Here is a 15,647-nt window from a genome sequence, read left to right as displayed (position 1 = left end):
CAGGAAGAGCAGAATTGATACAAACAAGTGATTAGACATGTGATACAAACTGTCGAGTGACAAATAATCCAATATCACGCTCCACACGCATCCTTAATGTGAACTTTTAAAAGCACTCAGTAGGTGTACTTGGGGATTGGTATGAAATGTTTTCATCATCTTGTCCATTACACATGAAGCTTCTGTGAAAAATCTCTTTAAAAGCACTTTTCAGGACACACAAAGGATGCTTTGAACCCTCAGATCCCATGAAACATATTCAGTCGAAATATGTCTCAAATGGAAAGTGTTTTTTTCTTCAAAGCATGTACAGTACACAACAAACTATAGAGAAAAATACATTGATAAGCAGATTACACAGAATCCATGAGCTGTACAGAATAAAAAAACTATTGGAAAAATATGAGTAGACAGCAGCCACAAAAACAAAATGAGCAGTGTCCCCTTAGAACAGCTCTTTTATTGATGCTGTAGCATATTACAGACATCCTAACACTAACCTTTGCTGCTGAGTGTGCGACTTGTAGAATGGTCACAGGGTCCTCTGGGGGTTTGGGCTGGAGAGAGAGAGAGAGAGAGAGAGAGAGAGAGAGAGAGAGAGAGAGAGAGAGAGAGAGAGAGAGAGAGAGAGAAAAAAAGAAAGAAAGAAAGAAAGAAAGTCAGTCAACCAACAGGTCAGCTCTTCGGGATGTGTAAACACTAAAATGCAGAAACAGTGCACTAGTAATTATTGACACATGAATGTATTTCAAGATTTGCTGATTTGACTTAATCGTCCCAGTTGTTATGATTAGTCGCACACAGTAAGGCAAGGAAAAAAAAAAGTAAATTTCAACACGAAATACACAGTTGTAAACGACGTATCTCTCCAGCTATCCTCTACTTGCAATAGACAAACATTTTCGCAGAAAGTTAACATACTGCCAAAAATTTTGCGTAGAAAAGAATTAGTGTTTGCCCACTTATCATTCCGCAGAATCGAGTGTACCAACAAAAATCCCCACGCGTTTGGGACATAGGGCCTGGTCTAATAAGATCCAAATACCACACGCTAAACAGCGTGTGCAAACTTTAAAATTGTGTAAACTATTAGTGGGCTTGTTGTCAGTGCTCTACTAAGGCTGTGTGTACAACTGATAACTGGTACAAAGTATGCTGGGTGTACTACATGGCTTTCACCAAGGAGGCAGTATATTCCCCCCATATTCATGACATCATATTCTCCAACGGTTCAGCCTGTGCTGTTGTGGAATAAGCAGGACACACCGCCTTTTCTGGGCGATATACTGTAGAAGTGTGATCTAGACAACAGAATGTAATTTTAGCATGACGATGGTACGCACTGGGAGGCAATGGTATTGCGATGGTGCGTCTGGAATGATCCAGAAATACATGCAAAAATGCATATATGAAAGAAAAAACTGACACCAAAGAAATTGCTGAAGAACTATTGGCCCATATCAAACCTGCCATTTTTGGATAAAAAGTGCAGGAAAAACTTGTATACCACAAGCTTAGTGACTTTTTCCTGTTTAACAATGTGTTTGACACTTTCCAATCAGGCTTTGGAGCGTACCACATGTACTAAAACCGCTCTGATCAAGGTGACAAATGATATCCGCCTGAACAGAGATGCAGGAAAAGTCTCAGTCTTAGTTCTGCTGGACCTGAGTGTTGCCTCTGACACAGTTGACCATACTATCTTAATACAGAGGTTAGAAAACTGGGTCGGAATATCCGGTTCTGCTCCTAACTGGTTCAAGTCCTATCCTGATCACAGGACATACTTTGTTGAAATTGGTAACTGTGTCTCTAACCAAATGGCTATGACCTGTGGGATTTCTCAGGGCTCGATTCTGGAAACCCTATTGTTCAACTTGTACATGCTGCCACTAAGTTAGATAATATGCAGCTTTAATGTGTCCTACCACAACTATACAGATGACACTCTGATCTACGTGTCACTGACGGCAGGTAAACGCACGGTCTGTTGATTCACTCTGTCGCTGCATGGAATAGATCAGTGTGTGGATGCAAAACCATTTTCTTCAGGAATTATAAGCATCAATACTACAAAAGTCGCTTTTTGCACTCTATTTTCTGTATTGCTGCAATAATTATGACAATTTGTTGTGGATTCTGTAATTTATTTGTTAATGTGCTACTTAGTTATCATTTTATACAAGGGATGAGAGCACCCTTATATAAAGGTAGATTTATATCAGCACTAAGTGCTGCCATGCAAACGCAAATCAACACAGCATTTCCTGAAATTGGGTGCACTATATTTTACTTTTAGATTTATTCTCACCTACCAACAGTTGTCTTTTGGACACATTTATGTACCATGTAATGTACCATATTATATTTAGTTTTATCAATGAAAATGTTAATGTAAAATGATATAACATGCACACAAAGAGCTCTGAAAACATTTCCACCTTGGTGACTCTACACCTCGGGTAATATACTTTTGGTATTGTGACCTCTGTTTAAAATCGTCACGTCAAAAACATACCTTCTCGCTGGCTACTAGAAAATAATATAGAACTACAAATGGTTCGGAACTAACAGTGTTTGCATTATCTAAATATGATTAGCAGCAAAGTGGACAGCTGTCAAGGTTGTGGCTCGAAGACAACAAGTAAGCCAGCTAGATGGTTAGCTAACTAGCGAATTCGAGATCGTCTCCTCGTCCTGCAACAGTGAGTACCCACGGCTGTGGCGAGCTTTCAACAAATGTTGTTTAGATCTGATTTTTATTGCTATTTAATTGAAAAACAGGGAAGAAATATTTTGACACAAAAATGAATGTTTAAAAACATATATTTAGTAGTCTGTTCAACTTTAATGTCACAAAATTCCACAGGAATATGGAATGCGTGTTTTCCATTTTTCAAGTGCCGGTTCAGGCATCATTTAACATCGGCATTATTTTTTAAGTACCGATTTGGTACTAGTATTGCTTTAAATGTAAACAATACAACCTTATTCTGGAATGGGTTAATTGGATTTGTATTATTTCTTATGGGAAAAATTGCTTTGATTTTTGTACGATTTGGTCTGATCTTTTGAAATGAAAACTGAGGTACCATAGTATAACGCATATACAGTCATGGTCAAAAGTTTACAAACACTTGTACAGAACATAAAGTCATGGCTGTCTTGAGTTTCCAATAATTTCTACAACTCTTATTTTTTTGTGATAGAGTGATTGGAGCACATACTTGTCACAAAAAACATTCATGACGTTTGGTTCTTTTATGAATTTATTATAGGTCTACTGAAAATATGACCAAATCTGCTGGGTCAAAAATATATATACAACAATGTTAATATTTGGTTACATGTCCCTAGGCAAGTTTCACTGCAATAAGGCAATTTTGGTAGCCATCCACAAGCTTCTGGTCAGCTTCTGGTTGAGTTTTTGACCACTCTTCTTGACGAAATTGGTGCAGTTCAGCTAAATGTGTTGGTTTTCTGACATGGACTTGGTTCTTCAGCATTGTCCACATGTTTAAGTCAGAACTTTGGGAAGGCCATTCTTAAAACCTTCATTCTAGCCTGATTTAGCCATTCCTTTACCACTTCTGATGTGTTGTTTGGTGTCATTGTCCTGTTGGAACACCCAACTGCGCCCAAGACCCAACCTCCGGGCTGATGATTTTAGGTTGTCTTGAAGAATTTGGAGGTAATCCTTTTTTTTCATTGTCCCATTTACTCTCTGTAAAGCACCAGTTCCATTGGCAGTCAAACAGGCCCAGAGCATAATACTACCACCACCATGCTTGATGGTAGGCATGGTGCTCCTGGGATTAAAGGCCTCACCATTTCTCCTCAAAACATATTGCTGGGTATTGTGGCCAAACAGCTCAACTTTTGTTGCATCTGACATCACATAGACAAAGATAAGACCTTCTGGAGGAAAGTTTGGTTTGCAAAACGTTTTCCAGTTTGAACGTTAAGTATATTGTCTTTGCAGTCTATTCAATTGAATATAGGTTGAAAAGGATTTGCAAATCATTGTATTTTGTTTCTATTTACGATTTACACAACGTGCCAACTTCACTCGTTTCGAGTTTTGTACAACTGTGACACACAAAAACTCTGCAGTGGACAGACGACAATAGATATATCCCCAAAATCCACGAGGGGATAACATTCACAGCATGCAACATTGTCAATACATGAAAAGCTTTTACAGAAAACAATGTTATTCAGTCTGATACATACAGTATACCCATACCAACCATATTAATGAAATGCATAGTAGTGTTCAGTTACGCTAGTAATTAAAGCATTCCTGACAAACTAAATACAACACAATTCAAATGTGTCTTTCAGAGACTCAGGTAAGAAAGCATCACAGCATTCCATATTCCAGGCTCCCAGCATGACTTATAAAGAGCCATGTTGGGACAAAAGGCAGCATGCAGGCACAGACAAAGTAGCGTATAGAAAGAGGGAACAAAAAACATAATCTCTGGCAAACATCCAGGGGAAAACGGAGGGGCTGCGGTCAAGCAGGTTGTACCTGAGAGGATTTGTGGCCTCTCGCATGCTAGCCACGCAAGCATCAAAGAAGACAGCGGGATATCGACATCCAACCACCCACAGAGAAGCAGAGATCAGAAATAACCAGTGTCCGGGCCAAGTATTTCACCCCTGCTCGTATTGAATAGCAACAAAGCAATACAATACTACCAATAAAGTAGGAAAAACTGACTATTTTCCTGCAGCTTGAGCATCACTGCCTGCGCAGGCCTAGGAATGCACAAACCGAAGTGACCCACTCAAGAAAACAGCAGGACTTGTTGTAGCACACAGCACAAAATAGAGGACATGCACTGAAAATCTAGTGCATTAATTTATAATAGATCAACAATACAGTGGTTTCTTTGAAAAAGTGCATTTCATGAACAGGTAACGCAAAGAAGTGCACAAAAGCCTACATGTTTCTCCAAGCTTTCTCTCAGAAGGTAATAAAAATATCTACTTTGTCTCCAATTTCACTTTGTCATGGATCCCAGGAATTAGAAACCTTCCTGTCAGGGGAGAAGCCCAGTCTCTCATTTTATGTTTGGTGTCCTTCTAGCTGGGGAAGTTTGCAAAGTATGACAAGAGAAAGAAAATCAAGGCAGCGCAAACAAACACAGGGAGAAAGACCTTACGTTATTGCCAGGAATGGTGAAGATCCTTTTCACACGCTTGTAATCTTCTTCAGTGGGAATGAGCTCTGGAACCTGCAATTGCAGGGCCAGCAATTCAATGCAAAGGAGTGCATCCATGAAATGTGCTTTTCAATGCAGGAAACACTAAGCGGTACGTATGGGAAGATGAACACACACACACGCACACGCACAGGCACAGGCACAGGCACAGACACAGACACACACACACACACCTGTTCACTCGATGTAGAATGGGGGGTTGCAACAGGACAGGGTTTACCATTGGTGGCCACAGACGGGAAACAAGTCTCCTTCATATGAACACAAACCATATATGATTCCCGAGCGCGGCCACCGCTGCTGCTCACTGCTCCCCTCACCCCCCAGGGGGTGGAACAAGGGGATGGGTCAAATGCAGAGAGTAATTTCACCACACCTACTGTGTGTGTGACTATCAGTGGTATTTTAACTTTAACTTTAACACAAAAACAGACTGAAATGATAACAATGAGTTGTGAATTTAGTTTAAGCTTTTTATATTTTATGAACTTTACTGTGCCAGTGCCCAAGAAATGGTAAAGTATTTCTGTTAGTGGTCTGGTACTGTATATTACTTAAAATGGTAGAACTTGAATGAACTTAAAAATCTTGTGATAACATGAAAATGCTGCATGGAGCAGCAACAAAAACAACAGAGCTATAGTTCTCATTGGGACTCGAGTATTCTGCAAGGGTAAACGTTGCAATGTTGACCATCTCATCCGTTTTCCTGGACAGGGAACCTTTCAGGAAACCGTTCAAAAGTGCACTTTGAGAATTGTTTTTAGGCTCTTTTTTTTTTTTTTTTGCCATTGTCCTACTACAGATCATTGTTATATACTGTGAAGAGAATACAATTGTCTGTTAAGACAACATGGTAAGCATTTGACAATAGGTAATAATGTTGAATAGTTCAAAAGTTTACATTAACTGTGGCTAATTAAGCACCTATGTAATTATAACATAACAGCAACAATGTATAATAACAAATAATGCAAATAACTTTCAAACGCAATAAACATGTTTCATTAATGTAGTATTTTAACTATTGTAACGGGAAGGTGAATAACTTAATTATCCTAAATAGGTTAAAAAACATCAAAATAAACCGCACTTGTTAGCAAAAGTTGCACTTCAATAAATATTCAACATCTTGAAGTGCAGTTATTCCCCCAATTGGAAAAACTTGGTCAGGTGGTTTGTTTTGTTGTCTTTTTTGTTGCCTATTACAATTTTATAATTTTTTTTAATGTGTCCGGATATCGTATTTAATGCTTTCTAATGCCATTTAAGGCTTTAATTTTCGCAAAATCCATTTAGTGACTTTTAATGTTTTTTAATGACCCGTGGAAACCCTGTTCCATTGCAGTAGGTTCTAAAAACAATAGTTGTTTTTTTTCTAAATTTAGTAATACTGACAAAATGAATAAACAAAAATCTAATGTCCACTGCAGAGGATACTCGTTGTCAGGAATACAAAAACTAGTGAAGAGAGAAGTCCAGGCCCCCGGTCCTTAGCTTTCCTGCGGTCCCCCCAAAAAGTTAGCTGAACCACCCTGCCTTAGATGCTGAGTTCCCAAAGTGAGAGTATGTGAATAAAAGTTAAAACAGTGTTATTACATTGGCGTCTGAGCACTCATTGTTATGCAGTGTACTTAATCGCCCCATGTGAACAGTGCCTGCACAGTGCAGACACAAAGAAAGGATCAGACACAAAGTTGTTCATGGTTCTGTGTGTTACATAAACAAATACGTACATTTGATGATCAGATTGTACCTTAAGAGTGATTATCTTGGAGATGTCATGTAAAAAGTGTGTGCTAAATAGGGGCTGGTCTTCTTACATGGTGCTGTGACTAATTAGTGCATTTTCTGAGCTACGAGACTGTGATTTGTTTCTTGACAGGATACACTGACTCGTATATGTGCAGTTACTTATATGTATCATACGAGCCGGTGAACTCTACGCACTACTGCTCGATAAATCAACTTATTACCAGGCATATGCATGCATTCATGAAGAGGAAATTAGGGAGGGCATGCTCTTCTGTCTTTTCCCAAAATGTGTTTCATTGTTTGCTTACAGACAGTGGTTTAAGCCTTTTTAGGAGTGCAGGAGTAGGGGGTACATGGCTTCAGGTCAAATATCTGACGGGGTATGTGATTGTGAAAAGTGTGGGATCCACAGTCTTAAAAAGAACAACTTAGGATCTATAGGTTTGCTCTGGTGTGCACTGATGTACAGTATTACCATAATCTCAGTTTGGAGTTAATCATGTGCAGCACCCCCCTCATTATCACATACTATATATTGGTATAGCTATTACTACAGACACACAGAATACCAAAGGTTTTCATTTTGATGTGTATATCCTTGACTATAACATCATCCACAGCTCTCCTGGCGCAACTGTAATGGTCTGCGAGCAGAGAGTGACACTAATGAGTCACAGCTCAGTGCCTAATAGCAACTCTTACTGGATAGACCGGGCCATGAACGCAGCATTTTACCCACTGATGAGGTCTGGACTGATCATAAACTGCTTTGTTCACTTAGTGAACATTCATTATAGAAGGTTTTTATTATACAAAAGCATTTTTTTGTTTGAGATAATGAACACATTTTTGAGGAAATGTTTTTGTTAAGCTGAGGTCACACACACACACACACTCACACACGAGAGCAATTATCAGGTCTTCAAAGTGGAACTAGCCCTTCAGCAAATAATATGACCTCTGTTATTATCACTCAACATGCTCCACTCAGGGGTTACACGGAAAACATGCGGCTTGGTTCACTCTGTACCTCTGGTTTCTTTACAGCAACTGAACGTGACTTTGGGATAAACCCTGCAGGAGGTGCTAAAGGGTCTGTCTTTGGGACAGGGAGAAAACCTGCAGGTCTTGCCAGTTGATTTGGTTTTGGTGGAGCTGGACTAGATTTCCTGGCAGGTATGAAGCCAGGTGGAGGAGTCAAAAGATTCCGTTTTGGGGCAGGGATAAAGCCGGCTGGTGGGGCAAAAGGATCAGGTTTGGGTGAGGGGATAAAGCCAGTCGATGGTATGAGAGGCTTTGAACTCGGTGGTGCAAAGTTTGGTGATGGACTCTTGGGTACAGGTGTGGATGTAGACTCTTCCATTATTTCCACCGTGTTCTGTTCTCCTCTTTCCTCCTCCTGTTTGAGCTCTTCTTTGACATCTTCTTTGCGGTCTTGGTTGCGGGTGCGAGGACGGTGTTCCTTCGTTCTTCCTCTGCCCATGAGGCTGGCCAAGCCCATGGAGATGTCATCCTTGTCCTCCCCGGTAGACTTGGTGGTTTTAGGGGCTGAGCTTGCCCCAGCGGTAGCCTGAGCAGCCTCGGACACAGCTTGGTGATTCTGCTGGTCCGTCCCAGCAGGAACCACACGCCGAACAACTCTCCTCACAATCTTCACCACCTTTTTACCGCCGGACTTCTTTTCCTCTCCTGGAGGGTCTGAACCGCCCATGTCAGTGTTACTGTTGGTCTCTTCAGCTGATGCTGGAGTTGACTGTGGACCAATTCCAGTGTCTAGCCCAGGTTTGGTAATTGTCTGTGACTGACTAGCATCTACATCAGACTGGGTGTAAACAGATCAACACAGCAATTTTATAGGTTAAGTGAATGGATTCTCAACATATTTGCACCACGCAGCAGTGCACAAAAGGATGACACAATGACTGAATGCAGTCTGCTTCACTATTATATGGAACCAACTTTTTTTCCCATTTTCAAATGTTGTCAAGGCTATCCCCTTTAACAGTTTCAACTTGAACTGTAGGCAACATTCAAGTCTTACATGTGCAATTTTGAAATGAAAGGAATTGCAAGTGAAAGTGCATTTGTATTGCAACATTCTATCACTGCATATTTTATCAAGGCATTGTTGTTTCTTCAAGTGCAAAATAAGAACAACAGTAAATATGTAAGCTATTTTTCTGAGACCCTTATTTTGTTATTATGAAGGCCAGAAGTGTGTTGTTGTTTTTATGGACCACTTGACCACAGTGCTGTGTGCAAAGAGATGAAGAAAAGTACTTCCCGAGAAGCGACTGCCGCCCTTTTTTTTATAGTTGGCTTGCACTATTGTCTGTGACTGACTAGCATCTATATCAGACTGGGTGGAAACAGATCAACACAGCAATTTATCTTATAAGACTTACAGTTACAAATATACTAAATACAAATAACAGTTTCAGTCAGATATTGTGTTGCATGATCATAGCGTACCAGCACCTGAACGAGCCGCTTAAAGCCAGTAAGTGCGGGCGTAAATATTTAGCAACAAAAGTTGTGATGGCCTCCATTACTGTAATGCTAGTAAGTACCTCAGTTTGTTGTGTTTTGCACCGGACCGCTTGTTGTTGGAAGCTAATGTTAGCATAGTGTCATACTACTGCTGCTGCGTCACACACACAATACCACTAGGGGGCAGAGTGGAGGACATCAATATCATGCCTTGTGAATAGATATTGACAAATCCATAATAGATTAAATTACTTTTTTACCCAGCCCTAAACACGAGTATCAGCACTTTAATAAAGAAGATGTTACACACTATTGAATTTAAGAAATAACTTGTAGCAAAATGTGAAAGTACCGTATTTTTCGGACTATAAGTCGCAGTTTTTTTTCATAGTTTGGCCGGGCTCCAGTGCGATTTATGTATGTTTTTTTCCTTCTTTATTATGCATTTTCAGCAGATGCGACTTATACTCCGGTGCGACTTATACTCCGAAAAATACGGTAGTCCTCCGCAGGGTTTTTTTTTACTCCTGTGTCTGTGCTAATTGCCGTATTTGCCAATGAATATCACTTTCAACAAAGGTAAAAGTGATGTTATTTGTTCATGTATTATTTTTAATCATCATATGTATTTAGCATTTTTTTCGGTATATAAAACAATATTTTTTTTAATAAAATGTGTTTTGTTATTAGATTATGCGAAAAAATGCTGTGGTTTTCGTAAAATTTGGTATTCGTCCTTTTGGAACAAACTACTATCGAAAACCGAGGTACCACTGTAACTAATATGTAGCTTTTGTTGTGTTACCAACCTCAACGGTACACTGCCTGAGAGTAGCCATAAAGTCAGAGTTATGCCACAAAGTGAACTCCAAATATTATTTTTAAATATATCTTGTAAACCTATTCATATGTTAAATTTCAATTAAATAAAAAAACAGACTTGTTAAGAATCCTACTCTACTGAGAGCAGACTGAATGTTGTTCACCTCCTTTAAACAAAATGGAATACCAACGAGTATGTCGCTTTAACATACATTATAAATGAATAGTCTATAGAGTGTATTCTTCACTCCTGAACTATACTGCTTGGTGGAAAGGTATCTTTAAAGCCTTCATTAAAACAAATGTGTATGCAGTAAATCCATTACATTCAGCAGTTTCTTTTAATTGCTTTTTCCTGGCAAACGACTAGCCCTGGGCATCACTTAATTAAATGATTCAGGGGACAATAAAAGTGCATTAAGCGGAAATACAAACATTTATGGCATTACATCATCATCCCTAATTTGGCTCGCAAGAAGAAGAGGATGTTTCAATTTAGAAAGGCGGGTATTGTAACATAATAACCAGTGATGACAATAAATACTGAATTTGGAACAAATGTTCTTCACTTAATATAGCATGTTGTGGTAGCAGTATTATGTGTAAAAGTACATGATCAAAAGACACTTACATCTGACTTGTTCTCAACTTTGACCTACACAAGGAGAAGCAACAGAAAAGATCAAACCAGAGGTTCTCGATGGATCAATATGCAGAATTGAAATATAGTAGTACCTCAACTTAAGAGTGCCCCAATTTAAGAATGTTTTGAGATATTGTAAGAGCTGTCTCTCAGCTAATAGTTATGCTTTAAGTTCCAAGCTAAAATTTGAGTTACAAGCATCCCCGCCATTAGTTGGTACAGTAAATGTCATAATGAACCCCGTATGATCCGCCCAAAACATCTGGTCTTACTTGCTCGCATTAGCTTATAGGTAAAGATGGCCATAAATTTGTTTGTCAACCATAGCGCTAAGGACAGTGCTGAGAAGAAGAGGTGGATGATATACAACGAAATGAAGAAAGGAATAATCAAAAACCAAACGTATAGCTAACTTGGCGAAGCTGCTAGACTCTGCTATTGTATTGTTTGTATGCAATATTTCGGTAACACTTTATAATAAGTGCATACTCCATCCATCCATTTTCTACCGCTTGTCCCTTTTGGGGTCGCGGGGGGTGCTGGAGCCTATCTCAGCAGCATTCGGGCGGAAAGCAGGGTACACCCTGGACAAGTCGCCACCTCATCGCAGGGCCAACACATAGACAGACAACATTCACACTCACATTCACACAAGTACATACTATTAAGCATAATAAAGCATAGTAAATACTGAATTCATAATTCATAAAGCACATTTCTGACATTAATACTTATTAGTATGCAGTTTATAGACAGTTATGGATATTTTACTCATTACTGTTTTAATAAGCTCATCTATAAAAAACTGAATGGTTGCATTTTTAAGATGTATAATTGATTGATTCAGCATTTGAACATCATATTTAGGTATTGTCAATGGTTTGTCAAATCATTTAGAAAGTGTATGTAAATATTAGGGGTGTAACGATTAGTTTAACAGAGTCGATTCCAATCATAATTTGCTCTTGCCGATACAATTCAGCGACAGTATTAGTTAATTTCCAGTAGAACTATGCCATACGAAATCATTCAATGAGTTGAAATTGAATCAGTAACTTTTTAGCAAAAAAAAAATCAACCAGTGTGGCCGTAAAATAAAAACGGGATACTGGACACGACATGTGAAGTTTCCTATAATATTGTTATTTCGTGTAAGGGAATTAGGTATACGTGAATTATCGATACAAACAAGCAAGTAAACAACAATTAATGGCCAACGCATTCACATTTTATTTGAATAAAGTGCAACACCCATCCATCCATTTTCTACCGCTTGTCCCTCTTGGGGGGTGCTGGAGCCTATCCCAATTTAGGTTCAATTAACAAAAAATAAACATTTTCTGCTCTCATTTTCAAATTTTTTTAAATAAAAGTACAGTGACCAACATTTTAACAGTAGATTGACCTGCTAATTTTCCTGTTGTTTTTAAACATAAAATGTATACATTTTTAATATCAAAAATTAAGTGAAACCAACATCTCTTCAGGGTGAATGAACAGTGGGTTTACCTGAGAAACTACGTGCAACCAAATCTTTTCAGATTAAATGAGCAGTGGTTTGACCTGCTACTACTCTCTTTTTAATAAACAACTACAGTAGTCGAGAAAAGTCACAACAAATGTACACACCACAACACAACAGCACGAAGCCATAACACAACAACTTTCAGCTATAGCAAGATTGCAAAAGCCACAAAAACTACAAACACCACAACATAAAGCCATAACGCAACAACTTTAAGCCAAAACACAACAATATAAAGACACAAAGGAAGTGACAGAGGACGTTTCAGCGACAGACCGACTTCCTGAGGATGAAAGTTGAAAACGCTGTAATGAACCAAGTTGGAAAAGTAAGTGAAGTATGACCACTTTTTCAGTCATAAATAACTGTTTTTACTTTTCAATAATACTGACCTTATTTTTCGGACTATAAGTCGCAGTTTTTTTCATAGTTTGGGTGTGACTTATACTCAGGAGCGACTTATGTTTGAAATTATTAACACATTACCGTAAAATATCAAATAATATTATTTAGCTCATTCACGTAAGAGACTAGACGTATAAGATTTCATGGGATTTAGCGATTAGGAGTGACAGATTGTTTGGTAAACGTGTAGCATGTTCTATATGTTATAGTTATTTGAATGACTCTTATGTTACGTTAACATACCAGGCACGTTCTCAGTTGGTTATTTATGCGTCATATAGCGTACACTTATTCAGCCTGTTGTTCACTACTCTTTATTTATTTTAAATTGCCTTTCAAGTGTATATTCTTGGTGTTGGGTTTTATCAAATAAATTTCCCCCAAAAATGTGACTTATACTCCAGTGCGACTTATATATGTTTTTTTTCTTCTTTATTATGCATTTTCGGCATGTGCAACTTCTACTCTGGTGCGACTTATACTCCGAAAAATACGGTATATACTATGTTCATTATGCCGTTTTCAACCTTCCGCCTCAGCCACACCTGGGCCCTCATGTAACAAGCTTGCTTACGCACAAAAACCTGCCGTACGCCCTTTTTCACGGCAAGGACTAGTGAAAGGACGAGTGCAGGCTCATAACTTGAGAGGCTTTGGATATTTCTCATTGCCGAGAGCTCAAACCACTCGTAAACGTTTTTGTGTGTCTGTATGCGGAGTAAAACTATGGAACAAACTGGATTTACAACACAAGCAATGCCAAACTATTAAATCGATTCAAACTATTATACAAACATCGGGTCTGGTTCAAATATAGAGATGAGGGTCTTTAATTTGACCTGCTGTTGTACTCTGTCTCAAAGTGTTAACATATGCTCAATGTTTCCTTACCATTATTGCTATGTTGTCTATTACCTTTGCTGGTATTTTGTCTATTACCATTTTTGGTATATTCATTATTCCTACATTGTTGATACAAATTATTGTTACAGTGTAATAATTATTGTTACCTGTGGTAATGCCACTATGCTACAACATTTGTATTATAATCCTTAAACAAAGTAACAGTGAAACTCATGGGAATAATCACTGAATGGAGAACTAGGAGTGGGATTAAATAAATTATATTCTTCCCACTCCCTTTCAGACAAAACTGGACCATCATGCTTACATACTGTACATTACCTTTTGCACTATACTAATTTATATTATTATGTTGTCAACTTTGTACTTTTTTTTAATTATAATTTTTGTATGTCATTGCCTGAAATAAATAATGAATGAAAAAAAATGAATGAAGGACTGATTTTGACATGGAAAATGTGCGCTGCCATATGCCATCTTCATTGCTGTTGTACGCACATTTCTATAGGCCATATACACACAGAGATGTTCGTTTGGGCTAACATTTGATTTCAACAATGTAAACAAGATCGAGATAAGGATACAAAAATCGCTTGTTTGCCAATGCATTTAATGCTTCGTAATAATACCAACAATTATGAGGACGTCTGTTAACGTATTTATGCGATTTTGCCACCTATTACTGTCACAATGTTTCTGTGACTTCAGCAGGCAGCTGCAGAAGCCGGAGGCTGCATGCGCACTGGCACCTTCAGGACCAGGGACCACGTACGACTGTGACAGTCCTCGCCTGCGTTGTAATAATAAATTGAGTAATCAAACAAAAGTCAAAGCCTTCCGTATTGTTTTTGACAGCGCTGGCATATTTAAATGTAAAATAATTTTCACATGAAACTCTAACCTCGCTATAACTGCTCTAACCTCGAGCAGGCTACTGTATGAACACATTTTGTTGTTAGTTACACAAATTATATTTACATTGGGGATAATCAGAGTCACCCACAAAGTTTTACATATCATACCAATGGATGATCGTCCGCCGGGGGAACGCCATCCACTGCCATTGAGAGCTGGGCTTAGGGCCGAGGGAGACAAATGGAGTGGAAGGGGACACTCGCATAGCCAGTTGCAGCAACTCAGCGACTATCTTTTCAAACGCTTGTCTGCTTTGGCGATGTACATCCATCTTTTTCTTCACTTTCTTCCTGATGCCCGACCAGTTATTTTTTATTTCAGCCTATCTGCAGTGCCTGTAGCAACACAGCATTTTCAACGACTGCTGTTTGCGCAAAACACAAAAAAACAAAAAACGAGCGCTTCCTACAGACTTGTGATTAAACACAACTTACAGCACTCAAGCACATGGCTACATTCGTTATGATTTGCACATTTAGAGGGGATGTAACATGGTCGTGGTCTGGGCGTGCCATGCCAAGCAAACTCCTGAGATCAATTTCACGTTGATTGCGATTTAACAAAGAATTGTGCTTGGATTTGTACATGCACACACTTTTAATACATCAGAATTTTTACTTGCGTACAGACTTCTTTGGATTTTTAGTAGAAAATCCACGCAACTCTTATTATATGAGGGCTCCGCTTTCACTTCCGTTGTGTCTGTTGCGTCCTTTTTTGTCTTAAAGTTGTGTTGCTGCTTTATATTATGATGTTCGCTGTTTGTATTTGTTGTGGCTTTTGTAATCGTGCTGTAGCTGAAAGTTGTTGTGTTGCGGCTTTATGGTATCGCCTCGTTTGTTGCGACCTTTTTCGGCCACCATAGGTATCTGCCAATCTTGTTTTGCCGACTGATGGCGATCACGCCACAGACGGAATGACAGACTTGAGTAAAGTTTTACGTCCTTAATATTAAAAGTCAAGCTTAATTTACACAGCACATTGACCAAAGTGCTGC

At 38.8% G+C, this 15,647-nt stretch overlaps 1 protein-coding gene across 8 annotated transcripts in view; it reads right to left on the bottom strand.

The window, feature by feature from the left end:
- Window positions 1–15,647, bottom strand: part of LOC133607458 (unconventional myosin-XVIIIa-like) — a 187,099-nt gene that overhangs the window by 132,712 nt on the left and 38,740 nt on the right. For 7 of the 8 annotated variants that reach the window (XM_061962093.1, XM_061962091.1, XM_061962088.1 and 4 more), the window contains 2 exons: window positions 5,172–5,243; window positions 501–557 (listed from right to left, as the gene is read on the bottom strand). In XM_061962093.1, coding sequence (XP_061818077.1) covers window positions 501–557; window positions 5,172–5,243 — 129 coding nt within the window. The remainder of the gene's footprint in view (window positions 1–500; window positions 558–5,171; window positions 5,244–15,647) is intronic. The other variant, XM_061962094.1, reaches the window with a different exon arrangement.

Source organism: Nerophis lumbriciformis, linkage group LG09, assembly GCF_033978685.3.
Source record: "Nerophis lumbriciformis linkage group LG09, RoL_Nlum_v2.1, whole genome shotgun sequence".
NCBI lineage: Eukaryota > Metazoa > Chordata > Actinopteri > Syngnathiformes > Syngnathidae > Nerophis > Nerophis lumbriciformis.
The sequence above is the reverse complement of the archived record's forward strand: the minus strand, read 5'-3'. Positions and strand labels throughout refer to the sequence as shown.